Source organism: Eriocheir sinensis, chromosome 42 (assembly GCF_024679095.1).
Source record: "Eriocheir sinensis breed Jianghai 21 chromosome 42, ASM2467909v1, whole genome shotgun sequence".
Classification (NCBI taxonomy): Eukaryota; Metazoa; Arthropoda; class Malacostraca; order Decapoda; family Varunidae; genus Eriocheir; species Eriocheir sinensis.
Window position 1 is genome coordinate 13,091,175 of NC_066550.1, and position 27,435 is coordinate 13,118,609.

A 27,435-nucleotide genomic window follows, 5' to 3' on the forward strand; every position below is an offset into this window, starting at 1 on the left:
GTATGTATGTATGTATGTATGTGTATGTATGTATGTATGTATGTATGTATGTAAATAATGTTTTTACGAGACAATAGTTATGATGTGTGTGTGTGTGTCTATGTGTGTGTGTGTGTGTGTGTGTGTGTGTGTGTGTGTGTGTGTGTGTGTGTGTGTACCCCAAACAGCACTCTAGCATTATCACAAACCGACGCACGAACGGACAAACAAACGGACAAACGAACAAACTCGCACCACCGGGACTAGACGACTTTGAACCTTAGATTAAAAAAATAAATAAAAATAAAAATGTCGACAGTAGTAGTAGTAGTAGTAGTAGTAGTAGTAGAAGAAGTAATAGTAGTAGTAAGTTATATTTTATCATTATTATTATTATTATTATTATTATGCTTTTTTCTAAAACAATATGAGTAAAAAGTATATATGCATTATTATTTATATATATTATACTTTTTTGGGTTAAATTATATATATATATGTATGTATGTATGTATGTATGTATGTATGTTCGTATATATACACAATAAACGCTATCCAATGTTTGATTATTTAAAAAGGCGGAGAGAGAGAGAGAGAGAGAGAGAGAGAGAGAGAGAGAGAGAGAGAGAGAGAGAGAGAGAGAGAGAGAGAGAATGTTAGTATAGATAAAAAACATAACATATCTATACAGCATGCGTTGATAAGAAAGGTGCCTTCAGTAAGATTAAAACTCCCTATTCCTAAACATATCAGTCTCCCCTCGCTCTTGATCTTGATGTCACAGATGGCTTGGGAAGTAGTTGAGCCTTTCCCCTTTACAACAGTTCCCAATGCCACAGAGAAGGGTTACCAGGTTTTCATGGGTGACTTTCCCTTTTTTTTCTTCTTCGTCTTTCGTTTTTTCTTCGTATTTTCTTCCTCCGATTGTTCTTTTTTTATTATGTTTTTTTTTTTCTTCTTCCTGTTCTTCTTCTGGTTACTGTTGTTGTTGGTCTTCATTTCTTTCTTCATTTTCTTCTTCCTCCATTTTTTTCTTCGTTTTTCCTTTCTTCCCTTTTAATTCACTGGTGTTTTTCCCGGTCAAAATGCAGCGGTCGTGTAAAACTATCCCCAGGGTCACAAAACATCCCATGAAGTTCCCGGCACCTTCCACGAGAGGCTTTCCAAATTAAGGGAGTGAGGCGACAAGATGCTATTTCCCATTCCAGATGCAGAAGTCTTGTAAAACTATCCCCAGGGTCACAAAACAGCCCATGAAATTCCCAGCACCTTCCACAAGAGGCTTTCCGAATTAAGGGAGTGAGGCAACAAGATGTTATTTCCCATTCCAGATGCAGAAGTCTTGTAAAACTATCCCCAGGGTCAAAGAATAGCCCATGAAATTCCCAGCACCTTCCACAAGAGGCTTTCCGAATTAAGGGAGTGAGGTGACAAGATGTAGAAGTCTTGTAAAACTATCCCAGGGTCACAGAATAGCCCATGAAATTCCCAGCACCTTCCACAAGAGGCTTTCCGAATTAAGGGAGTGAGGTGACAAGATGTAGAAGACTTGTAAAACTATCCCCAGGGTCACAAAACATCCCATGAAATTCCCAGTACCTTCCACGAGAGGCTTTCCGAATTAAGGGAGTGAGGCGACAAGATGCAGAAGTCTTGTAAAACTATCCCCAGGGTCAAAGAACAGTCCATGAAAATCCCGGCACCTTCCACAAAAGGCTTTCCGAATTAAGGGAGTGAGGTGACAAGATGTAGAAGACTTGTATAACTATCCCCAGGGTCACAAAACACCCCATGAATATCCAAGCACCTTCCACAAGAGGCTTTCCGAATTAAGGGAGTGAGGTAGCAAGATGTAGAAGACTTGTATAACTATCCCCAGGGTCACAAAACATCCCATGAAATTCCCAGTACCTTCCACAAGAGGCTTTCCGAATTAAGGGAGTGAGGCGACAAGATGTAGAAGACTTGTATAACTATCCCCAGGGTCACAAAACATCCCATGAAATTCCCAGTACCTTCCACAAGAGGCTTTCCGAATTAAGGGAGTGAGGCGACAAGATGCAGAAGTCTTGTAAAACTATCCCCAGGGTCAAAGAATAGCCCATGAAATTCCAAGCACCTTCCACAAGAGGCTTTCCGAATTAAGGGAGTGAGGCGACAAGATGTAGAAGTCTTGTAAAACTATCCCCAGGGTCACAAAACACCCCATGAAAATCCAAGCACCTTCCACAAGAGGCTTTCCGAATTAAGGGAGTGAGGTGACAAGATGTAGAAGACTTGTAAAACTATCCCCAGGGTCACAAAACATCCCATGAAATTCCCAGTACCTTCCACAAGAGGCTTTCCGAATTAAGGGAGTGAGGAGACAGGATAAAGAAGTCTTGTAAAACTATCCCCGGGGTCACAAAACAGCCCATGAAATTCCCAGCACCTTCCACAAGAGGCTTTCCGAATTAAGGGAGTGACGTGACAAGATGTAGAAGTCTTGTAAAACTATCCCCAGGGTCACAAAACACCCCATGAAATTCCCAGCACCTTCCACAAGAGGCTTTCCGAATTAAGGGAGTGAGGTGACAAGATAAAGAGGTCTTGTAAAACTATCCCCAGGGTCACAGAATAGCCCATGAAATTCCCAGCACCTTCCACAAGAGGCTTTCCGAATTAAGGGAGTGACGTGACAAGATGTAGAAGTCTTGTAAAACTATCCCCAGGGTCACAAAACACCATATGAAATTCCCAGTACCTTCCACAAGAGGCTTTCTGAGTTGAGCGAGTGAGGAGATGATATGCTTAAGGATACAGGGATACAGATACAGACGACAGGTGCGTGATAAGGACGAGAGGACACAGATGCAGATACAGAGACACGGAGAGAGCTCACGAGGGCGACACAGAAGCGAGATTAGGCGAGCTTAGGATACTGGTGAGCTCGGAGTAGTTCACAACCCATGACGATTATATTATTTTTTTCTCGATCTCACCGTTATATAAATTGATGGAATAGTGGTAGTGGTGGTAGTAGTAGTAGTAGTAGTAGTAGTAGTGGTAGTGGTAGTAGTAGTAGTAGTAGTAGTAGTAGTAGTAGTAGTAGTAGTAGTAGTAGTGTAACCCCTGAAATCTTACTGTAATAAAAAAAATAAAAAAATAACAAACAAATCTATCCCCCCAAAATAAAAAAATGAATAAAATAAAATAGATATACAGCACCCCCTCACCCCCTACCCCCTTTACCCCCCCTCCCCATTCCCCCCCCCCCATGCTAATAAATGAGTCAACCGAAAAGCAGGTGAATCAACCAACGCGCTTTGTACAGGTTAACGAGATAGATATGCATGACCCCTAAGTCGGTCTTCAACAGGTGTGTGTCCCTTGTGCTGCACTGCCACAGGTTAACGAGAGGGGTGTGTGTGGCCTAGGGGGGGGTGAGGGGGGTGAAGGGGGAGACTGGGGAAGATTGGGGAGGGCTGGGAAGATTGGGGAGATTGGGAAGACTGGAAAGATATTTGGAAAGTGACTGGGGAGAGATTGGGAGACTGGGGAGAGCTTGGGAGATTGGGGAGACTGAAGAGATTGAGAAGAGATTGGGGAGAGATTGGGAAGACTGGGGAAATCTTGGGAGATTAGGGAAGAGATTGAGAAGAGATTGGGGAGAGATTGGGAAGACTGGGGAGAGATTAGGGAAGAAATTTGAGATATTGGGAAAAGATCAGGGGAGATTGGGAATATAGGGAAGAGATTGGGAAGAAATTGGGAAGAGACTGAGAAGGGATTGGGGAGACTGAAGAGATTGGGAAGAGCGAGTGGGGAGAGATTGGGAAGAGGCGCCACAGTTGAAAAATGAAGTACAAACTCTCTCCCATACCCCCCTAGACCTACCCCCCATACCCCCCAGTACCCACACCCCCCCCAAAAAAAAGCATACATGGCCTAAGGGGGGAGTGCGTCTATACACACCATCTCCTAACGCTTATAAAAACATCCCAGCGTCATCGTCACTTTCGTCGTCGATAGATATCCCGACGCCTTTCTACGCTACACATCAAACCAGAAACATAAGCGATAGACTTTCCGCTAGTGTAGATTAGTATAGATGAAATAATAATGTTAGTAATTATGGTAGGGATGGGAATTATGATGTTATGAATTGTTAGGAAAGGAGAGTGGTGGTGATGGGAGGAGGAGGAGGAGGAGGAGGAGGAGGAGGAGGAGGAGGAGAAGGAGGAGGAGGAAGAGGAGGAGGAAAGTAGATGAAGGAAAAGTGATCTCTCTCTCTCTCTCTCTCTCTCTCACACGCACACATACACACACACAGAGGAAGCAACAACAACATCAACAACAATAATAATAATAATAATAATAATAATAATAATAATAATAATAATAAATAAAAAATAAAGAATGAATGAAATGAGAGAGAGAGAGAGAGAGAGAGAGAGAGAGAGAGAGAGAGAGAGAGAGAGAGAGAGAGAGAGAGAGAGAGAGAGAGAGAGAGAGAGAGAGAGAGAGAGAGAGAGAGAGAGAGAGAGAGAGAGAGAGAGAAAGAAAAAAAAAAAGAAAAAAAAAAGAGATGAGCAAGTGAGCGAGAGAGAGAGAGAGAGAGAGAGAACAGGGGTATGTGTGTGTGTGTGTTCGTATGTTTGTGTGTTCCTTCTCCCACAGTAACAAGTATAGCACACAGTCGCTCACTTTCGGCGTTCTCTCCAGTTCAAGTTCGAGAGTCAGCCCCTCCCTTCACTGCACTCATCTTCACAATCATATTCACTCATTTTCATCTCATTTTCATCTCATTTTCCATTTCTTATTTACTCATTTTCGTTTTTTATTTTCGCTAATTTTCGTTTTTCATGTTCACTCATTTTCATCTCATTTTCATTTGTCATTCCCTCATTTTCATTTCTTATTTGCTAATTTTCACTCATTTTCATTTGTCATTCCCTCATTTTCATTTATTATTTGCTAATTTTCACTCATTTTCATTCGTCATTCCCTCATTTTCCTCATTCTCCATTTCTTACTTAATCATTTTCACTCATTTTCGTTTTTCATGTTCACTCATTTTCATTTTTCATGTTCACTCACTTTCATTTGTCGCTCCCTCATTTTCCTCATTTTTTCATATTCACTCATTTTTTCATATTCACTCATTTTCATTTTTCATGTTCACTCACTTTCATTTGTCGCTCCCTCATTTTCCTCATTTTTTCATATTCACTCATTTTTTCATATTCACTCATTTTCATTTTTCATATTCACTCATTTTCGTTTTTCATGTTCACTCACTTTCATTTGTCGCTCCCTCATTTTCCTCATTTTTTCATATTCACTCATTTCCTCATTTTTTCATATTCACTCATTTTCATTTTTCATGTTCACTCACTTTCATTTGTCGCTCCCTCATTTTCACTTCTTATTTACTCATTTTCGCTCAAGAGAAGATGGCGCCACTATAAACACTTGCCTGCGCCATAACGTGCTGGGGCTGACTACCATCCAGACCCGTCACAAGAGCCTACCGGAGCAATAGGCCTCCCTCCTCACTTTCCCTCACCATCCTTTTCGCACCATCTATCCCCCTCCCTGGTCACCCATCGTCACCGTCACTCGGATAATGATAGTTTTACACGTCGTCTATTGCCTCACCGTCGTCTATACAGCGCACAATTGACGTCCATTCCGGCATATCGATTTTTTAGTTTAGCATTCGGATGAGCGAGCGACGAGCGTTTTTTAGTCGGCGTTTTTGTTTCATTCACCCCAGAGTTGCATTTCTCGCCGTTAAAAAACACATGCGTAACACATCACTCGTTCCGTCAAGGTTTCGTCGCCTATACACTGCTCTCGGCTCTCTGTGTTGTCCTTGGCACACTCGTAACACCCTTCGGAGACCGGGTGATATCGTGTAGCAATGGCGTGGCTTTGTATAGCGGATGAGGGGGGTGAGGGGGGTGCGGGGTGACTTGATGTGGTCCGGCGCTGACCCCCGCACCCCTTACCTCAACCGGCGTCGGGAGAAGGGACGGGGTGTGCGAGGAAGGGGGGTCGGAGGTGAGGGGAGAGGTGAAGCAGTCTGTGTTTGCCGGGGAGATTGGGGAGAGCTGGGGAGAGGCTCCGCTGTACATATAAGGGTTCATCAGCGACGTAGCCCCCCTCCCGTACTCCTGTTGATGCCCCGCCCAGCCTCCCGCCATGTTCCCGATACCCCCCATGCCCCCGATGGCTACCCCAAGCACCCCCACGCCCCCCGCTCCCCACTCCCCGCTGGCCCCACTTAAGTTCCCGTTCAGTCTCTCGCCGTAGCCGGAATCGCGTGACATCTGCGACGCTGTGAAGTCAAATTTGACGCGGTGTGAGATTTGCGAGGAGGAGGAGGAGGAGGAGGAGGAAGAGGAGGAGGAGGAGGAAGAGGAGGAGGAGTCCGGACTGTGCCCACTACCGGGTGAATCAGGGGACGTTCTTCTTCTCTCACTACACAGTTTAGTCTTCTCCTCCTCCTCCTCCTCCTCTTCCTCCTCCTCCTCCTCTTCCTCCTTCTCCTCAATGCTGTTCGCTAGGGGTTTCTCGTGGACGGCCTGGCTGGTGGTGGGGGGAGGGGGCGGTGTTTCGTTGTCTGGGGTGGGGGACTTCTGGGGGGGCGGGGTAGGGACGATTGGCTCTAGGGTGATGTAGGAGGAGGGTGAGAGGGGGCGGTGGGGGATCTCCTCATCATCGGAGGACTCGGGGAGGCGCTCCGAGGCAATGATCTGCTGGCGTCGCAAATCCAAGGGTGGCGTCTCAACATAGAAGCAATACCCCATGCCAAGACGCGCCGGGGGAGGCCTACGGTTGAGGAGAGGCGAGGGGGACTGCTGGTGATGTGAGGAAGATGCGATACTCGATGTTGGCACTGATGACGCCCTCCGGCCCTCTCGTAGCAGAAGTGACGCTCTTGAAACGATACTTGAAGCCTCACTCAGAGTTTCGGGTGACGCCAATGGAGCCACACCTGTTACCCAGTCATCGTCCCTCTCCCCAAGCCCTCGCCCTGCCTCGCGTATCCCCAGTAACAGCTGCTCTTCTAACGCGGACAGCAGCTCCCACGTAATCGCCGGGGAGTGCAGCCGCGCATGGTGTCGTAAGTCCAAGGGCGGTTCAGGCGAGGCCGCTGGCGTGCACGTGAATGAAGTCTCAAGTAGGAGCTTATGCGGGGGTGTAGCGAGCCGGTTGTTGCTCTTGGAGGCCGACAGGGGTGTGCTGGTGACCGGGGAGATCCTAGGGGGGGTGCGGCCAGTTGGGGTGGTGGGGTGTGAGGACGGGGATGAGCGGAAGCAGGATGGGGTGAGGAGCGTGTGGGTCTCTGTGTCAGGGGTAGATGCTGTGCTCCGCCGCCTGGTCGGGCTGTTCCCTTGGCTCCTCTGGGGTTTCCTGGGGCCCGGACTCTCCAGCACCTGTGGGGGAGCAGCAGGTGAGATGTGAGGTAGGGAGGACATGAGGGGTGAGGTGTAAGAGGGAGAGAAAGTGAGAGGGAAGTGAGGTGTGGTAAGGTGAGGTGAGGTGAGATGCAGGAGAGACAGAGAGAGAAAAGAAGAAGAGAAAGGAGACAGGAAGAGGCTGAGAGAAAGGAAGAAGAGAAAGAGAAAGCTGAGACAGAAAGAGAAAGGAAGAAGGAGGGACAGAGAGAGACAGAGAGAGAAAGGAGACAGGAAGAGGCAGAGAGAAAGGAAGAAGAGAAAGAGAAAGCTGAGACAGAAAGAGAAAGGAAGAAGGAGGGACAGAGAGAGACAGAGAGAGAAAGGAAGAAGAGAAAGGAAGAAAAAGAAGAGAAAGGAGAGACAGAGAGAGACAGGGAGAGAGAAAGAAAGGAAGAAAAAGAAGAGAAAGGAAGAGAGACAGAGAGAAAGGAAGAAGAGAAAGGAGAGACAGAGAGACAGGGAGAGAGAGACAGAGAGAAAGGAAGAAGAGAAAGGGGAGACAATAGACAGAGTGAATGTGTGAGAAAGAAAGAGAGAATATGGAAATACAGAAGAGAAATTGAGAGGAGAAAATGAACTTAATGTGAATATATGAAAAAGATTTTACAATACATGAGAATACAGAGAAAATGAGAAGAGAAAGGAAGAGAAAGGAAGAGAAAAATAACCAGGAAAAATTACACACACACACACACACACACACACACACACTCACCTTTGGACTGACGAGTGTTGACATTTCCATAGCACAGGTAAAAACAGGTTAACGAGCAGGCAGGTAAGCAGGTAGGGTGTGTGGGTACATTAATGGTGAGTAGGTTAGCAGGTAAGTAAGATGAGGAAGGAGGATAATAGACAGACAGACAGACAGACAGACAGGCAGACAGATAGACAGACAGACAGATAGATAGACAGATAGACAGACAGAGAGATAGACAGATAGACAGACAGACAGATAGACAGAGACAGGCAGACAGAGAGATAGACAGAGACAGGCAGACAGACAGACAGACAGATAGACAGACAGACAGACATCATTCCACAAAAGTTTCTCATGAATAAAAATAAATAAATAAATAAATAAGTTAATTAAACCCAATCATTAAAAAAAAATAATAACCGCTGAGAAAAAATAACTTAATAATAATAATAAAAATAATGAGAAAAAAAATTACTCCTAGGTTTGTTGTGTATGTCTGAACGGCAGAAGCAGGAGAGTAGGGGAGTAAGCAGGGCAGTCGGCAGGGGAGGCAGTAAGCAGGGGCAGTAGAGCAGTAGGTACAGTGGGTAGGACAGTAGGGGCAGGGCAGTAAGCAGGGGAGGCAGTAGGGGCAGGGTAGTAAGCAGGGGAAACAGCTGGGCCAGTAAGCAGGACAGTAGGAATGGTAGAGTGACAAGGGGTATGGGAACAGTAAGGGGATCGAGTAGTAAGGACAGTAAGGGTGCGGCCACACTCATGCGGTTCGCTGGGAGGGTAGAGGGAAGCGGGATGCCTAGCGGGTAGAGGCGGCCAATACCGTGTCCACATCGGAGGAGGGAAAATCGCACAGGAAGTCAGTCACTGTTTAGGTTTTGGTGACGCCCACTCGGTGCTCATTGTCAATATTCTCAAGAAAATTGCTTCTAAGTGGGACTGTCATCATCATCATCATCATCATTGTTTAAACATCCATTTATTCCCTATGGTGGGGTTGGACGGGATATTAGCCTCCTCCACTGTTGCCGGTCCATAGCTATTTCTTCCTCTCTCTGCAATTAGATGACCTGGATTCACGACTTTAACAAGCAGCGAGAAAGACATAGTGAATTCAACAATGTGTACTGTCAAGCTCACATGTACAATGATAAGTTTTTTTGAGTATCTGCGGATGGCTCCTGGAACATTCGACTGTTTGCTGAATAAACTGAAGTGCGGCTGACCAAAGTGATAACCAACGTCAGAAAATGTTAGTGCCGAACAGTGCCTGGTCATAACACTGAGGTAGGTTGTGGCTGAGTGGTAGCGTGCTGGGCCCACATTCACCGCGTGATGGACGACACGGGTTCGAATCCCCACGCTACCACCTGGGATTTTTCAGTCACCGCCGAGTGGCTTAAAACTACCCACATGCTGTCCTGAAGACCACCCATCAACCCGGACTCTAGAGGAAACCGTCCAAGTGAATCAACAACAAGTTCCAGGGGGCAGCATGAGCCAAGAGAAGATGGCGCCACTATAAACACTTGCCTGTGCCATGACGGGCTGGGGCCGACTACCATGTTTAAAGTAAATCGCAACCATGTATACAGAGCATACCGTACATCAAATTTATTAAAGAAAGTAAACAAACCTGTTAGCGCCATGTAACATTAGTGCTGAAAAACACCTCAAAAATAAGTAACAAAAAGAAAACTAGCAAACAGCATATCTTCACTACTCATGTCTAAGCTGGTGTGGGAGCAGATCGCCTGGCGTCCCACAAGCCACTGAGCGATTTTAACCGACATGTGGGTTCACTTAGCTGGGAGGGTAGCGGGTAAGCTTGGAGGGAACCCGCTACCCACGTCTGGTATAGCCACCCGCTACCCTCTACCCTCCCAGCAAACCACGTCCTGTGTGGCCATACCCTTAGGGAGTAGGCCGGGCAGGGTGACGAGAGGAACAGGAGGACAGAGGACACAGCAGGGATCGTTAGTGCGGCATACCTGTCACCTGGGAGTGTGTGAGGGCGCGAGGCTGAGTGTTAGTAGTAGTGGTGGAGGGCCTGGGGTGCGGCGAGTCTGTACTAGGGTTTAAGAAGACCTGCGTGCGGAAATAAACAAGGAAATAAACAAAACACACGATGCAAACGGAAGATAAATAAATGAATAATAAATGAATGAGTGGATAAGTGAGTGAGTGAGTGAGTAAGTAGGTGTTATCTTGTCTTGCTTGGATTTACTTGTTTTTTTTTTGTTGTTTTGTGATGATTTCTCTCTCTCTCTCTCTCTCTCTCTCTCTCTCTCTCTCTCTCTCTCTCTCTCTCTCAATGAAAAATCTAATTACTGTATCTTCAAAAACATTAACAATACTTTTTTTTTTAAGCATCATCATCATCATCAATATTTACAACCTTCGTCACAATGAAAAACAAATTAATAAATGAAAAAAAAAAAAAAAAAATGAAGTGCCGGGAGTGCCAATACCATGCCAAGCGCTGCGTCAACACATGCAATGCCATCATCGCCATCATCATCATCATCATCATCAATAGCGTTAATAGTGAGTTAAATAGATCTCTACGATTTGCCATGCACAGCCAAGACCATATATATAATGACCTTAATAATTGTAATAGTAGTAGTAGTAGTAGTAGTAGTAGTTAGATGTAGAAAAGAGAGAGAGAGAGAGAGAGAGAGAGAGAGAGAGAGAGAGAGAGAGAGAGAGAGAGAGAGAGAGAGAGAGAGAAAGAGAGAGAAAAATGAACTTGCTACAGAGGTACTTAAGACACAGAAAAGGTCAATAGAGGTAATTAAAGGTCACACAAGAAGGTCAAATATCTATGGAAGTAAGAAGAAGAAGAGGAGTTAGTCAATCTATTATATATATACAACTGTTTTAAAAATGCATCTATATATATACTGTTGTTGTTGTTGTTGTTGTTACTTACCAAAATTTGACGAGGAGTGAGAACCGGTTTTGACGATATTTTTTTATTTTTTTTATTGTGTGTGTGTGTGTGTGTGTGTGTGTGTGTGTGTGTGTGTGTGTGTGTGTGTGTATTCTTATTATTATTGGAGCTCTCTCTCTCTCTCTCTCTTATTCATTTCTCCTTTCTCTTCTTCCTTTTCTTCTCACTTTTTTTCTCTTTATTTCCTTTCTAATCACTTCCATCCCCCCCTCACACACACACAACCCCCTCCCTCATACCCCCCCTACCCCCTCCTTCATACCCCCCATTCCCCCCTCCCTCATACCCCCCATACCCCATCCCTCATACCTTCCCATACCCCCCATCCCCTCTCCCTCATACCCCCCATCCCCTCTCCCTCATACCCCCCCTTTCCCTCTCCCTCATAACCCCCCCACTTACCTTCTCAAGAGCTTTCAAAACCTTATCAGGCATGTGGTCCTGAATCATGCAAGGAGAGATGAGCACCTCGTCAAACTCCCGGTTGTCTCGCCAGATGGCCTGGTATACCGGGGTGGGGCGCGCCAACCAGTGACTGTAGGGGAGAGGTGACGGAGGGGGTGTTAGTGTGTGGGGGTGAGAGAGAGGGGGAGTGGGGGAGGAGATGGTGGGGAGGAAGGAAAGGGGAGGGAAGTTGCGGATGATGGGAGAAGGAGAAAAGGAAGGAAGGAAGGAAGGAAGGAAAGAAGGAAGGAAGGAAGGAAGGGAGAGAGAGAGAGAGAGAGAGAGAGAGAGAGAGAGAGAGAGAGAGAGAGAGAGAGAGAGAGAGAGAGAGAGAGAGAGAGAGAGAGAGAGAGAGAGAGAGAGAGAGAGAGAGAGAGAGAGAGAGAGAGAGAGAGAGAGAGAGAGAGAGAGAGAGAGAGAGAGAGAGAGAGAGAGAGAGAGAGAGAGAGAGAGAGAGAGAGAGAATTCAACCCACTTATCCACATCAAATATACAAAACAAAACAAAAAACAAAAAATACAGGTAACATACAGGATACAAAAACACCCCTTCAATACCCACTAACGAGATACAGGTAACTACACAGGTGGGGCCAAAGGTATACAGGTAGAGTGTATATACAGGTCTACAGGAACACAATAGGTAATTACAGGTAAGGCCAGGTAGTGAAGAATTATAGAAGGCATTTTTGTTTAATCTCCCTTCTCCCTTTTTTTCTCTCATGTTGTAAGTTATATAGGAAAGGGAAGGGAGAGGAGGAAGAGGGGAAGGAAGGGGGATGAACAGGAAAGGGAGGGAAAGGGAAAGGAAGAGGAAGGGAGAAAGGGGAAGGGAGGGGGACGTACAGGAAGGGAGGGAAAGGGAAAGGAAGAGGAAGGGAGAGAGGGGAAGGGAGGGGGACGTACAGGAAGGGAGGGAAAGGGAAAGGAAGGAAGGGGAGAGGAAGGGAGAGAGGGGAAGGAAGGGGGGTGAACAGGAAAGGGAGGGAAAGGGAAAGGAAGGAAGAGGAGAGGAAGGGAGGAAGAGGGAAGGAAAGGGATGAACAGGAAAGGAGGAAAGGGAAAGAAAGGAAGGGAGAGGAGGAAGAGGGGAAGGAAGGGGGATGAACAGGAAAGGGAGGGAAAGGGAAAGGAAGGAAGGGGAGAGGAAGGGAGAGAGGGGAAGGAAAGGGGATGAACAGGAAAGGGAGTGATAGGGAAAGGAAGGAAGGGGAGAGGAAGGGAGAGAGGGGAAGGAAGGGGGGTGAACAGGAAGGGAGGGAAAGGGAAAGGAAGGAAGGGAGAGAGGGGAAGGGGGATGAACAGGAAGGGAGGGAAAAGGAAAGGAAGGAAAGGGAGGTAGCAGAGAGAGGAAGGGAGGGAGGGAAAGGGAGAGAAAGAGGGAATGAGGGAGAGAAAGAGTGAATAAGGGAGATAAAGAGGGAATAAGAGAGAGAGAGACACAGATGTAAACAAACCTTGCTATAGAGATAAGGAACACAGAGGGAGAAGGTTAGACTAGAGTGCATCAATACCGTAACCTAACCTCACTTAACATAGGAGTCCATAGCCACAGAGAGGTCTACATATACAGTATACAGAGGCACACATATGCACCAGGGTACATCTACAGGTATGAAAGAGTGGTTGAAGGTGTGGTATACAGGTGCGGAGGTATATATACATGTGGGTGCCTATACATATGGGAAGATATATGATGACTTACATAGGAGTCCATAGCTACAGAGAGGTCTACATATACAGTATACACCAGGGTCCATCTACAGGTATGAAAGAGTGGTATACAGGTGCGGAGGTATATGTACATGTGGGTGCCTATACGTATGGGGAAATTAATGTTAACTTACCGAAGTCGCGAATCGCTTTTCAGTCTGATGGGGAAAGGAATGGATGGAGATTGTAGAGTATGCGGAATTTTGATAATGATAATAATAATGTAAGGAAAGAATGAGAGAAGAGAGAGAATGGGATAAAGGAGAGAGAAGGAAATTTGGGAATAAGAGGAGGAGAAGGAGGAGAAAGAGAGAAGAGGAAGAATATAAATAATAATGTAAGGAAAGAATGAGATAAGAGAGAGAATGGGATAAAGGAGAGAGAAGGAAATTTGGGAAGAAGAGGAGGAGAAGGAGGAGAAAGAGAGAAGAAGAGGAAGAATAGAAATAATAATATAAAGAAAGAATGAGAGAAAAAGAGAGAATGAGATAAAGGAGAGAGAAGGAAAATTGGACGAAGAGGAGGAGGAGGAGAAGAATAAAATAATAAAATAAGGAAAGAATGAGGGAAAAAGAGAATGAGATAAAGGAGAGAGAAGGAAAATTGGGAAGAAGAGGAGGAGGAGGAGGAGGAGAAAGAGAGAAGAAGAGGAAGAATAGAAATATTAAAATAAGGAAAGAATGAGAGAAGAGAGAGAATGGGATAAAGGAGAGAGAAGGGAAACTGGGAAGAGGAGGAGGAGGAGGAGGAGAAAGAGAAAAGAAGAGGAAGAATATAAATAGTAATATAAGGAAAGAATGAGAAAAGAGAGAGAATGAGATAAAGGAGAGAGAAGGAAATTTGGGAAGAAGAGGAGGAGAAGGAGGAGAAAGTGAGAAGAGGAAGAATATAAATAATAATATAAGGAAAGAATGAGAGAAGAAAGAGAATGAGATAAAGGAGAGAGAAGGAAATTTGGGAAGAAGAGGAGGAGGAGGAGGAGAAAGAGAAAAGAAGAGGAAGAATGATAATAATAAGGAAAGAATGAGAGAAGAGAGAGAATGAGATAAAGGAGAAGGAAGGAAATTTGGGAAGAAGAGGAGGAGGAGGAGAAAGAGAGAAGAAGAGGAAGAATGATAATAATAATATAAGGAAAGAATGAGAAAAGAGAGAGAATGGGATAAAGGAGAGAGAAGGAAAATTGGAAGAAGAGGAGGAGGAGAAAGAGAGAAGAAGAGGAAGAATAGAAATATTAAAATAAGGAAAGAATGAGAGAAGAAAGAGAATGAGATAAAGGAGAGAGAAGGAAAATTGGACGAAGAGGAGGAGGAGGAGAAGAATAAAATAATAAAATAAGGAAAGAATGAGAGAGAAAGAGAGAATGAGATAAAGGAGAGAGAAGGAAAACTGGACGAAGAGGAGGAGGAGGAGGAGGAGGAGGAGGAAGATTAAATAAGAGGAAGAAATATGAAATGAAAGAGAAAGAAAGAATTAAAAGAAAGATCAGAAAGGAAAATAATAATAATAATAATCGTAATAGTAGTAGTAGTAGTAGTAGTAGTAGTAATAGTTATGGTGGTATTGGTAACTGTGGTATGTTTTAATTCTCTACATTGGTTGAAAAATTATTAGTTATTATTATTATTACTGCTTAAGGGAAGGAAGGGGGGGGGGGGAGGAGAGGGGGGTCAAATGAGTTCCCTGGTCAACTATCCGAGTCTCCTTTGATCACTTTTGTTTCTCTCATTCCTTAGAAAAAACAATAAAAATTAATCTATGTACCAATCCTTTTTTGGGGCAATTGGTGATCATTTTTCCTCGCCTCCCACCTCCCCTTACGCACCCCTAGGACCCCTCCCCCCTTCTAGCACCCCTTCCCGATACCCCCACACACTACCACCCCACTTTACCTAGCACATTCTCCCCTTCTATCACCCCATCCTGATACCCCCCACACAATACCACCCCACTTTACCCAGCACATTCTCCCCTTCTATCACCCCATCCTGATACCCCCCCACACACTACCACCCCACTTTACCTAGCACATTCTCCCCTTCTATCACCCCATCCCGATACCCCCCACACACACCACCACCCCACTTTACCTAGCACACCCTCCCCTTCTATCACCCCATCCCGATACCCCCCCACACAGGTCATGCACCCCACACACTACCACCCCACTTTACCTACCACATTCTCCCCTTCTATCACCCCATCCCTATACCCCCCTCACACTACCACCTATATTCACCTAACACATCCCCCCCTTCCCCTTCCCTCCTACTCTTATGCCCCCCCACCCACCCTCTTTCACCCCTTCACCCCATACTCACCTCCTCTTATTGGGGTGGTTCCGGACGACGTGTAAAATGCGGCCTGGGGGGTAGAGTGGTTGGTGGACAGTGAGTGCGATGGATGAGTCTGAGGGGTGCGATGCGTGGTCCCTCATTGCGGCCCGTGTGGTGGAGAACTCTTCCGCCTCGCCTCCGCTGTCCTCCCACGCCCCGCAGCAACGCACGGACGCACCGATGGTCTTCCACTATTGGGGGGAGAGAGAGACAATTAGGTTAAGTAAGGGTAGGGTAGGTTACATCAGGTTAGGTTAGGTTAGGTTAGGTTAGGTTAGGTTAGGTTAGGTTAGGTCAGGTTAGGTTAGGTTAGGTTAGGTTAGATTAGGGTCAAATTCTTGAACATTTTTGGGCCTTAGAATGGACATCTGACAAGGCTATGGCCCCAAAATGTTCCTCCCTCTCCACCCCTCCCTATACCCCATGCCGCAGCGCCTACCTTGGGGTCCTTGGAGCGCTGGATGGCGTTGATGAGGTCGGCGCGCATGGCCTCCATCTGGTGTAGGCCAATGCGAGGCACCACGTCCTTGCCCACCACCACTGAGGTGATGAAGCTGCGGGTGTACTCCACTGCCGGCATGCTGGGGGATTGAGTGGTGGTAAGTGGTGGTGGTGGTGGTGGTGTGTGGAGTGGGGGTGGAGGTGTGTGGAGCGCGGGTGAGTAAAAATGAAACTGTCTGCAAAATCTAGCACACCCTGGAAGAATTTGATGACAGTATGATGAAACACAAGACATTATGAGATGAACAAAACACACACTCCTCTGATGGCTCAAGGGATTAAGGGACATATTTTAAAGCATTTCGGTGCCCAAGTTCACCTATTTGACAGGGCTTTCCTAGGAGTTTGGGGCATTTCCAGGAATAGTTTTATGACCCTGGTGGTAGTGTGACCCTTCTTCTGTCCCGTGAACCTAAAGAAACACTCATTAGAACTCGATTGATGCCCTCTCTGACCTTTATAAATAGTTGATGTGAGAAATGAAAGTGTCTTAAAATATCTGCCTAAGGCTTTGCCCTGGGAGGCTGGGATTTTTTTGCTGCCAAGGAGTGTTACTGTCCCCCCTTGAGCACGGAGGACGGGGTGTGTGGTGTGTGAGGGTCCCGCTAGTACCCAGAGAGTGACAACAATGAGATTAGGTTGGGAGGGTACTCACCACACACACACACACACACACACACACACACACACACACACACACACACACACACAGGACACACACCACTCACATAAATTAGTTTCCTTTTTGCATGTATTTCTCTCCCTGCCCTCTTCTCTTTTCCTGGTCTTTCTTTCTACCTATTCTCTCCCTACCCTCCCTTCTCTCCCTCCCTCCCCCGTCACCCACCTGAGCAAGCCACCAGGCGGGGAGTAGGCAAAGCAGCTGAGGTTCGGGTGTTGCTGCTTGAGAAGGATAGCGAGGATGGCCGCAGTCCCCGCCCCCAGGGAGTGACCCACCAACACCAGGTCATAGCTCTGGGTGCCCCTCGTCGGGTCAGAGGTCAGCGCCCGGGTCAGTATGTTGTCCTCCCGAAGCTTGCGGCGGATGTACTCAGCTGCCGAGACCATTCCCTGGGGCATGGGGGGAGTGGGTGTGATTGTAGAGAAATATAGAGGGTAGGTTGGTGAAGTGAGACAGGGAGTTAGAAGGAAGGGAAGGGAAGGGAAGGATGGGAAGGGAAGGGAAGGAATGGGAAGGTATAGAAAGGAATGGGAAGGGAAGGGAAGGTATGGTTAGGGAAGGGATGGGAAGGGATGGGAATGGAAGGGAATGGAAGGGAATGGATGGGAAGGTATAGGAAAGGGTGGGAAGAGAAGGGAAGGGAAGAGAAGGGAAGGGAAGGGATGGGAAGGGATGGGAAGGTATGGGAAGTAAAGGGAAGGGATAAGAAAGGGTAGGAAGAGAAGGGAAGGGAAGGGAGGAGAAGGGAAGGGATGGGACAGGAATCAAGAGAAGGGCTGAAAAGGGAAAGATCAGGGTTGCAAATGACACAAAAATGCAATGAAAAAAAAAAAAATGAATGAAGACAAAAAAAGAAAACATAACACCATTAGTCACACACACACACACACACACACACACACACACACACACACACACACACACACTCACCTTATGCCCCAGCCAGTCCTCTCTCGTCTCGTCCATGGGAATAGGCTCGCTCTCTGCATTCAAGTCCGTCACCACATCCTGCAATGGGAAGGGAAGGGAAGGGATGGGAAGGGAAGGGATGGGATGGGGAGGGATGGGATGGGATGAGAAGGGAAGGGAAGGAATGGCATGGGATGGGATGGGATGAAAAGGAAAGGGATGGGAAGGAAAGGGAAGGGATGGGAAGGAAAGGGAAGGGATGGGAAGGAAAGGGATGTAAAAGGATGGGATGGGAAGGGATGGAAAGGGAAGGGAAGGGAAATGTGTGAGAATTTGGGGTTAACTAAAATATTGCAACTTGGATAATACAAAAAAAATATACATACAAATACACATACATACAGCTTCTTCCCCATCGCTGAACCCTCCCTTATTTCCATCCCTTCCCTTTCCTTTACTTCCCATCCTTTCCCTTCCCTTCCCTTCCCTTGTACACCTATCCTTACCCTTTTCAATCCCTTTCCTTCCCTTCCCTTACACACCAATCCTTACCCTTTTCAATCCCTTTCCTTCCCTTAAACACCTAATGTCCACATCCCTTTCCTTCCCCTATCCTCCCTTTCCTTCCCTTCCCTTCCCTTACACACCTATCCTTACCCTTTTCAATCCCTTCCCTTATACACTGTCCCATCCCTTTCCTTCCCCTATCCTCCCTTCCCTTCCCTTCCTTTCCCTTCCCTTCCCATCCACACCTATCCTTACCCTTTTCAATCCCTTTCCTTCCCTTCCCTTCCCTTAAAATAAATGAAGGAAAAAAAGAAGGAAAAAAATGAAGAATAGAAGGAGAAAGGAAGAAAAGGGAAAAATAAAGAAAGAAAGACAGAAAAAGGATTAAACACCTATCATCCTTACCTTCATTGACAGCGTTCCCCTAATACTGATGACGACGGCGCGCTTCTTATGGTCCAGCGCGACGAAGAAGGGCGTCTCCCCCACATCCACATGGTAAGTCGCGTACACCAGCTCAAACTCCTCCGCCGGGACCATCCTCCGCATTGCCGCCACGTTGCATCCACAGCAGTTGTCCTCCACCACCTCCGGCTCCGACGTTTGGGTGGAGCAGCATTTCCAGCATCTGTGTGGAGGTGGTGGTGTTAGTGGTGATGGTGGTGGTGGTGAAGGGAGTGTTAAGAGAGAAGGAAAGGGATGGGATAGGGTTGGAAGGGATGGGAAAGGGTTGGAAGGGATGGAAAAGGGTTGGAAAGGATGGGAAGGGATGAGAAAGGGAAGGAAACGGATGGGAAAGGACGGGAAAGGATGGGAAAGGGTTGGAAGGGATGGGAAAGGATGGGAAAGAATGGGAAGGGATGAGAAGGGATGGGAAAGGAAGGAAAGGGATAGGAAAGGGAAGGAAAGGAAAGGAATGAGAAGAAAGGAGAAGGGATGGGATGAGAAAGGATGAAGAAAATGAAGAAAGGAAAATATGCTGAATAAGAATTGAAGAAAATAATGAATAAAAGCAGAGTTAATTAAGAGAGAAGGAAAGCAAAGAGAAGGAATGAGAAGAAAGGGGAAGAAAAAAAGAAGAAAAAAAAGAAAAAAAAGTGGAATTTGAGATGAAGAAAATAATAAATAAAAAAAGAATAGGGAGAAAAAGAGAGCATAAGGTTGGAAGGAATGAGAAGAGAAAGGAAAGGAACGAGAAAGGAAAAGGAAGAAAAGAAGAAAAAAAAAGATGAATGACGGATGAAGAAAATAAAAAATAAAAAATAAAAGAGAAAAAACAGCATTGGGTTGGAAGAAATGAGAAGAAAAGAAAGGGAAGAAGAAGAAAAAGAAGAAAAAGAAGAAAAAAAGCGGAATTTGAGATGAAGAAAAAAAAAGCATGGGGTTGAAAGGAATGAGAAGAAAGGGAAGGGAAGGAATGAGAAAGGAAGAAGAAAAAGAAGAAGAAAAAAAGAATGAATTAATGAAGAAAAATAAATCACTCACTCACCTGAGCATGGGGCAGAGTCGGCAGGCCTCGGCGGTGGTGCTGCTGACCACAAACATCGGCCAGCCATAGATAGCCAGCGCGAACCTCATGTAGTGGACGATCTTCTCAAACTCCGCGCGACCCTCCAGAGACGAGAGCTGCAGGAACCTCGTGCTGGGGGGGAGGGAGGCGAGGTTAGGTTACTGTGGGTGGGGTTAGGATAGATTAGGTTAGGTTAGGTAAGGTATGGTATGGTATGGTATAGTTAGGTTAGGTTATGTAAGGTTAGGTAAGGTTAGGTTAGGTTAAGTTAGGTAAGGTAGGGTAAGGTTAGGTTATGTAAGGTATGGTAAAGTTAGGTTACTGTGGGTACGGTAAGGTAAGGTAAGGATAGGTTAGGTAAGGTAAGGTATGGTAAAGTAAGGTTAGGTAAGGTAAGGTTAGGTTAGGTAAGGTAAGGAGAGGTCAGGTAAGGTATGGTAAAATTAAGTTAGGTAAGGTAAGGTGCTGTGGGGGGAGGGAGGTTAGGTTAGGTTACTGTAGGTAGAATTAGGTAAGGTAAGGTAAGGTACTGTAGGGTGAAGTGAGGTTAGGATAGGTTAGTTTAGTGTGGGTAAGGTTAGGTTTGGTTAGGTTAGGTATGGTAAGGTACTGTGTGGTGAGGTTAGCTTAGGTTAGGTTAGTCCAGTCGTTCCCAAACTTCTCAGCCCACGCACCACCCCCTGGGCTGTGATCGAGTCCACGCACCCCCGCTAAGATTCGAGCAGTACTGAGGTCCGTCGATTTCCTGAAAATTTGTCCATTTTTTTACAAATTTTGTGCTCCCCTGTCACTCACCTCGGGGTAACGGGGACGCCAGACAGGAACTCGTACACCTCATTCTTGGTGCTCTTGACGATCTCCTGACGGTTGAGCTTCTGGTACTTCCTCAGCAGCACCAGGCCCGCCACCACGTCCGAGGGCACCACATCCAGGTCCCGGAAGAACTCACTCAGCAGCCGCGCGATGTCGCTGAAGGAGTTCTGGGGGCGGAGGGGAAGGGATGGGGTGAAATTGGAAGGGAAGGGAAGGGATGAGAAAGGAAGGGAAAGGGCTTTTGAGCTTCGAGAAATCCACGTACTGACCTAACCTTATGACCTGACCTAAACTAACCAAATTCTACCTTTCCTTACCTAACCTAACTGACCCAACCTTATGACCTGACCTAATCTAACCTAATTTTACCTTTCCTAACCTAACCTTATGACCTGACCTAAACTAACCTAATTTTACCTTTCCTAACCTTATGACATGAAGGAGTTCTGGGGGCAGGGGGGGTGGGGGGGTCAAGGAACTATTTAGCTTGAGAGAATCCACCAGGCAACCTGACCTGACCTAACCTAACATAAATATACTATCCTTATGTAGCCTGACCTGACCTCACCTAACTTACTTAACCTAACCTTATCCAACAACCTATCCTAACCAAACCTAACCTTAACCTTACTATCCTTAACTAGCCTGACCTTACAACCTATCCTAACCAAACCTAACCTTAACCTTACTATCATTACATAGCCTGACCTGACCTGACCTTACTTAAACTGACCTGACCTGACCTTAACCTTACTATCCTTACCTAGCCTGATCTGACCTTACCTAGCCTAACCTTACAACCTATCCTAACCAAACCTAACCTAACCTGGCCTTACAAGCTGACCTAACCTAACAACCTGACCTGATCTGACCTAGCTTACCATTACTAACAACCTGACCTGACCTGACCTAACTTAACATTACTATATCATTACCTAGCCTGACCTGACCTCCCCCAACTTAACCTTAGCTAGCCTTACCTAACCTAACAAAATTTCTCACCTGTTTGACAATAAATTAACAAGTGAAAGTAAAATTATGAAAGGAAATCAAGAAAAAAAAACAGGTGTGGAGTTATGAGGTAAGCAGGTGTGCATACTAGCAAGAAAATCACAGGTAAGAAATGAATGAATACCCTAATTAATACAACAGGTGTGCAGGCAGGTGTTATCAATAGGTGTAAATATGAACCATTACTAAGCCATCCTAATTACCCATTCATTAAGTATTTAGTGTTGATAATTAAGTCAGTGGGGTAATTTGAAGGCTTAATTGGTGAAGTAGAAGTGATCATTATTATTATTTTTGTTATTTTTTTGTTGTTTATGTCATTGTGGAGTAAGGTGGAAGAGGAGGAGGAATGGATGGAATGTGGAATGTTATGTTAGTTCATATTAACTGTATAGAAGTGAATGATTCTCTCTCTCTCTCTCTCTCTCTCTCTCTCTCTCTCTCTCTCTCTCTCTCTCTGTCAATCTTCTTTTCCTTCTGTCTTTCCTTCCTTTTATTCTCTCTCTCTCTCTCTCTCTCTCTCTCTCTCCTATACTCACTGCCTCCCTTCTTCTAGTACGTCTCTTTCCCAACATGGCACCGGTTCTCCTGGCACTAGGGCACTCTGGCACTCCCTTGACCTCCACACATGCCCACGTCAAGGGTCAGGTCACTTAAAACTCGAGGAAACGGTGAAGTCTTTCCTCCTCTCATCTTCCCAGCATCTTCATCTCCCTGACACCTCCCGAGTCCCGCATCAACTCTTTTCAAATGCCAAAAAGGGAGGATAATCGGGTTGTCAAGTATATTGTTTTAGGTTCACGGTATAGAGGAAAGGTTAAACTACAATCAGGGTCAGGGAACTACCCCTGGAAATGCTTCAAACGCCCATGAAAGCCTTGTAAAATAGGTCATCTTGGGCGCGGAAATGGAATGTGACCCCGTGCAGCCTCCGGGCCAGACAGCGTTGCCAATCGTCGCGTGTACAAATCCGCTACACGGGCCTCCAAAACACGCTAGATTGGAACCCTAACTAATATATTTTCGTAATTTTCCATCGCTATAAGTGCGCGTGGCCTCAGTGCTCATCTACGTCGCATCATAACGGTACTGCTGAACTGCCGCTTTTCCATACTCCCACACGACAACTTCCTTGATTATTTTACGCTATTTCCTCCATCATCCCCCTCCCTCTCCCCCTTTTCCCTTCCTGCCCTCTCTTCCTCTACCACATTACCCCTTCCCCCTTCCTTCCCTTAATACACCCCTTTCCCTCCCCTCCTCGTTTTTTTTCCCTCCATCTCCCCTTCCCTCTCCCCCTTTTCCCTCCCTTCCCTCTCTTCCTCTACCCTTAACACATTCCCCCTTCCCCTTTCCTTCCCTTAATACACCCCTTTCCCTCCCTTCCTTCTCGTTTTTTTTCCCTCCATCTCCCCTTCCCTCTCCCCCTTTTCCCTCCCTTCCCTCTCTTCCTCTACCCTTAACACATTCCCTTCTCCTTCCCTTTCCATCCACATTCCCCTTCCCCCTTTCCTTCCCTTAATACACCCCTTTCCCTCCCTTCCTTATCGTTTTTTTCCCTTATTTCCTCCATCTCCCCTTCCCTCCCTTCCCTCTCTTCCTCTACCCTTAACACATTCCCCCTTCCCCCTTTCCTTCCCTTAATACACCCCTTTCCCTCCCTTCCTTAACGTTTTTTTTCCTTATTTCCTCCATCTCCCCTTCCCTCTCCCCCTTTTCCCTCTTCTTCTACCCTTAACACATTCCCCCTTCCCCCTTCCTTCCCTTAATACACCCCTTTCCCTCCCTTCCATTATCGTTTTTCCCTTATCCCCTATCCTCTCCCACCCCCTTCCCCTTTTCCGCATTAAGGGGGCAGTTACTATAGCCGAGAGTCCTTAATGGTGGTTTAATTGGCGGCTGAATGACTGTGGCTGTACTCAAATGTTCGGGGTCACGCGTTCGACCACAACACGCTAGCGGGTAACCACACACACACACACACACACACACACGCTGCGGCCCACTTGAAGCGAGTAAAAAAACAAAAAAAAAGTAGAGAATGGGTCCCAACACACACACACACACACACACACACTCTCTCTCTCTCTCTCTCTCTCTCTCTCTCTCTCTCTCTCTCTCTCTCTCTCTCTCTCTCTCTCTCTCTCTCTCTCTCTCTCTCTCTCTACTCACTCTAGCGTCGTCACTCTTTCCCATACAGCAGAACAGGAGTCGACAGCGATGGTCCCAGCTGTCCTGGTACGCCCGCAACACCTTCCTGTAGTAATAGCAGTAGTAGTAGTAGTAGTAGTAGTAGTAGTAGTAGTAGTTTTTTCTTCTATACCTATTTTCTTTCTTTCTTATATGTATTTCTTCCTCTTCCTTTTCTCATTTTCTTTCTTTTTCATTTTATTTATTTATCTCTGTCTCGTCTCTCCATTTTCTTTCTTTCTCTCTCTTCCTCTCTTCTCTCCTTCTCTCCTCTCCTCCGACTTCTTTCTCTCCCTTCTCTTTACTCTTTACCTATCCCATCTCCTCCTCCTCCTCCTCCTCCTTCTCCCCTTTCTCTCCTGTTCCCTGAGTCTTCTCCTCCCTTTTCTCTCCTTTCTTTCTGTTCTCTTTCTCTTCCTCTCCCTTCTCTCTCCCTTTTACCTCTTCCTCTACCTGTCCCCTCCTCCTCCTCCTCCTCTTCCTCCTTCCTCCTTCTTCTCCTCCTCCTCCTCCTCCTCCTCCTCCTCCTCCTCCTCTTTCTCACCTGTGTCTCCAATTCCTGTTCCTGTTCCCTGATCGTCGGTACTGGAACTTGGAGTGTGAATCTACCTCCTCCTCCTCCTCCTCCTCCTCCTCCTCCTCCTCCTCCTCCTTCTTCTCCTCTTCCTCCTCCTCCTCCTCCTCCTCCTCCTCCTCCTCTTTCTCACCTGTGTCTCCAATTCCTGTTCCTGTTCCCTGATCGTCGGTACTGGAACTTGGAGTTAATCTACCTCCTCCTCCTCCTCCTTCTCCTCCTCCTCCTCCTCCTCCTCCTCCTCTTTCTCACCTGTGTCTCCAATTCCTGTTCCTGTTCCCTGATCGTCGGTACTGGAACTTGGAGTGTGAGTCTCGCATGGATCGCTGGTATCTCTTCATCTTGACCCAGCTCCGGCCGGCGGCGTCAAAAGTACACCACACCGTGATGACCACGGACACCATAACGCACCAATTGCACACCACAATGCCTAGGGAGGAGGAGGAGAAGAGGAGGTGAGAGGGAGAGAGAAAGAGGATAATGGTGAGTGCTATCTTCGTATACATTTAAAGAGGGAGAGGAAGAGGAGCAAGAGGGAGAGAGAGAGAGGATAGTGGTAAGTTCTATCTTCGTATACATCTAAAGAGGAAGAGGAAGAGGAGTAAGAGGGAGAGAGAGAGAGAGAATAGTGGTGAGTTCTATCTTTGTATACATCTAAAGAGGAAGAGGAAGAGGAACAAGAGGAAGAGAGAGAGAGGATAGTGGTAAGTTCTATCTTCGTATACATCTAAAGAGGAAGAGGAAGAGGAGCAAGAGGGAGAGAGAGAGAATAGTGGTGAGTTCTATCTTTGTATACATCTAAAGAGGAAGAGGAAGAGGAGCAAGAGGAAGAGAGAGAGAGGATAGTGGTAAGTTCTATCTTTGTATACATCTAAAGAGGAAGAGGAAGAGGAGCAAGAGGAAGAGAGAGAGAGGATAGTGGTAAGTTCTATCTTTGTATACATCTAAAGAGGAAGAGGAAGAGGAGCAAGAGGGAGAGAGAGAGAGGATAGTGGTAAGTTCTATCTTCGTATACATCTAAAGAGGGAGAGGAAGAGGAGCAAGAGGGAGAGAGAGAGAGGATAGTGGTAAGTTCTATCTTCGTATACATCTAAAGAGGGAGAGGAAGAGGAACAAGAGGGAGAGAGAGAGAGGATAGTGGTAAGTTCTATCTTTGAATACATCTAAAGAGGAAGAGGAAGAGGAACAAGAGGGAGAGAGAGAGAGGATAGTGGTAAGTTCTATCTTTGTATACATCTAAAGAGGAAGAGGAAGAGGAACAAGAGGGAGAGAGAGAGAGGATAGTGGTAAGTTCTATCTTTGAATACATCTAAAGAGGAAGAGGAAGAGGAACAAGAGGGAGAGAGAGAGAGGATAGTGGTAAGTTCTATCTTTGTATACATCTAAAGAGGAAGAGGAAGAGGAGCAAGAGGAAGAGAGAGAGAGGATAGTGGTAAGTTCTATCTTCGTATACATCTAAAGAGGAAGAGGAAGAGGAGCAAGAGGAAGAGAGAGAGAGGATAGTGGTGAGTTCTATCTTCGTATACATCTAAAGAGGAAGAGGAAGAGGAACAAGAGGGAGAGAGAGAGAGAGGATAGTGGTAAGTTCTATCTTCGTATACATCTAAAGAGGGAGAGGAAGAGGAACAAGAGGGAGAGAGAGAGAGAGGATAGTGGTAAGTTCTATCTTCGTATACATCTAAAGAGGGAGAGGAAGAGGAGCAAGAGGGAGAGAGAGAGGATAGTGGTAAGTTCTATCTTCGTATACATCTAAAGAGGGAGAGGAAGAGGAGCAAGAGGGAGAGAGAGAGGATAGTGGTAAGTTCTATCTTCGTATACATCTAAAGAGGGAGAGGAAGAGGAACAAGAGGGAGAGAGAGAGAGGAGAGTTGTGTGAGTGCTATCTTCGTATACATTTAAAGAGGGAGAGGAAGAGGAACAAGAGGGAGAGAGAGAGAGGAGAGTTGTGTGAGTGCTATCTTCGTATACATTTAAAGAGGGAGAGGAAGAGGAACAAGAGGGAGAGAGAGAGAGGAGAGTTGTGTGAGTGCTATCTTCGTATACATTTAAAGAGGAAGAGGAAGAGGAGCAAGAGGAAGAGAGAGAGAGAATAGTGGTGAGTTCTATCTTTGTATACATCTAAAGAGGAAGAGGAAGAGGAACAAGAGGGAGAGAGAGAGAGGATAGTGGTAAGTTCTATCTTCGTATACATCTAAAGAGGAAGAGGAAGAGGAGCAAGAGGGAGAGAGAGAGAGGATAGTGGTAAGTTCTATCTTCGTATACATCTAAAGAGGGAGAGGAAGAGGAACAAGAGGGAGAGAGAGAGAGGATAGTGGTAAGTTCTATCTTCGTATACATCTAAAGAGGGAGAGGAAGAGGAACAAGAGGGAGAGAGAGAGAGGATAGTGGTAAGTTCTATCTTCGTATACATCTAAAGAGGGAGAGGAAGAGGAACAAGAGGGAGAGAGAGAGAGGATAGTGGTAAGTTCTATCTTCGTATACATCTAAAGAGGGAGAGGAAGAGGAACAAGAGGGAGAGAGAGAGGAGAGTTGTGTGAGTGCTATCTTCGTATACATTTAAAGACGGAGAGGAAGAGGAACAAGAGGGAGAGAGAGAGAGAGGAGAGTTGTGTGAGTGCTATCTTCGTATACATCTAAAGAGGGAGAGGAAGAGGAACAAGAGGGAGAGAGAGAGAGGAGAGTTGTGAGTTCTATTTTTGTATACATCTAAAGAGGGAGAGGAAGAGGAACAAGAGGGAGAGAGAGAGAGAGAGAGAGAGAGAGAGAGAGAGAGAGAGAGAGAGAGAGAGAGAGAGAGAGAGAGAGAGAGAGAGAGAGAGAGAGAGAGAGAGAGAGAGAGAGAGAGAGAGAGAGAGAGAGAGGAGAGTTGTGTGAGTTCTATCTTTGTATACATCTAAAGAGGAAGAGGAAGAGGAGCAAGAGGAAGGGAAGTCCACCATATCATAACCACACACTCCTCCTCTTCCTCCCCCACACACACGTCTGTCATCCAGCCTCAAGACTCACCCAGCAGAGCATCCTTCGCGGCCTGGGAGGTGCAGGTTCGGTAATGCTTGGACAGCCACACCACACCCAGCACCAGCCACACCAGCTCCGCCACCAACACGACTGAAACGAGAGTGTGACATCCAACTTGAACCCATTACCTAAGCCTGTATACACCAAGTCAAGT

At 46.2% G+C, this 27,435-nt stretch overlaps 1 protein-coding gene and 2 long non-coding RNA genes across 25 annotated transcripts; 1 reads left to right on the forward strand and 2 right to left on the reverse strand.

The window, feature by feature from the left end:
- Positions 1–83: 83 nt before the first annotated feature.
- On the reverse strand, positions 84–4,285 carry LOC127010047 (uncharacterized). 18 transcript variants are annotated; one of them, XR_007762817.1, is made up of 5 exons: positions 2,723–4,285; positions 2,411–2,618; positions 1,787–2,306; positions 1,249–1,578; positions 84–1,125 (listed from the first exon to the last, which is right to left on the reverse strand). It is a non-coding gene; the product is annotated as an uncharacterized LOC127010047 (long non-coding RNA). The 18 variants fall into 18 exon arrangements; XR_007762819.1 differs by having other exon boundaries at positions 84–1,371; positions 1,475–1,578; positions 2,723–4,282; XR_007762815.1 differs by adding an exon at positions 1,683–1,786 and having other exon boundaries at positions 84–1,578; positions 1,891–2,306; positions 2,723–4,280.
- LOC127010048 (uncharacterized) lies at positions 1,285–2,704 on the forward strand. The gene is made up of 3 exons (XR_007762824.1): positions 1,285–1,406; positions 1,718–2,461; positions 2,566–2,704. It is a non-coding gene; the product is annotated as an uncharacterized LOC127010048 (long non-coding RNA).
- Positions 4,286–4,787: 502 nt separating the features above from the next.
- On the reverse strand, positions 4,788–27,428 carry LOC127010049 (diacylglycerol lipase-alpha-like). Of its 6 annotated transcripts, XM_050883770.1 has the most exons (14): positions 27,270–27,428; positions 24,516–24,693; positions 23,672–23,756; positions 20,471–20,655; positions 19,655–19,807; positions 18,571–18,793; positions 17,680–17,757; positions 16,915–17,138; positions 16,006–16,147; positions 15,552–15,757; positions 13,368–13,391; positions 11,480–11,612; positions 10,113–10,209; positions 7,185–7,403 (listed from the first exon to the last, which is right to left on the reverse strand). In XM_050883770.1, the coding sequence occupies exons 2-14, from the start codon at positions 24,665–24,667 to the stop codon at positions 7,318–7,320; spliced, it is 1,788 nt and encodes a 595-aa protein (XP_050739727.1). In that variant the 5' UTR covers positions 24,668–24,693; positions 27,270–27,428; the 3' UTR covers positions 7,185–7,317. The 6 variants fall into 6 exon arrangements, with proteins under 6 accessions (XP_050739722.1, XP_050739723.1, XP_050739726.1 ...); XM_050883765.1 differs by lacking the exon at positions 10,113–10,209 and having other exon boundaries at positions 4,788–7,403; XM_050883771.1 differs by lacking the exon at positions 13,368–13,391.
- Positions 27,429–27,435: the final 7 nt, after the last annotated feature.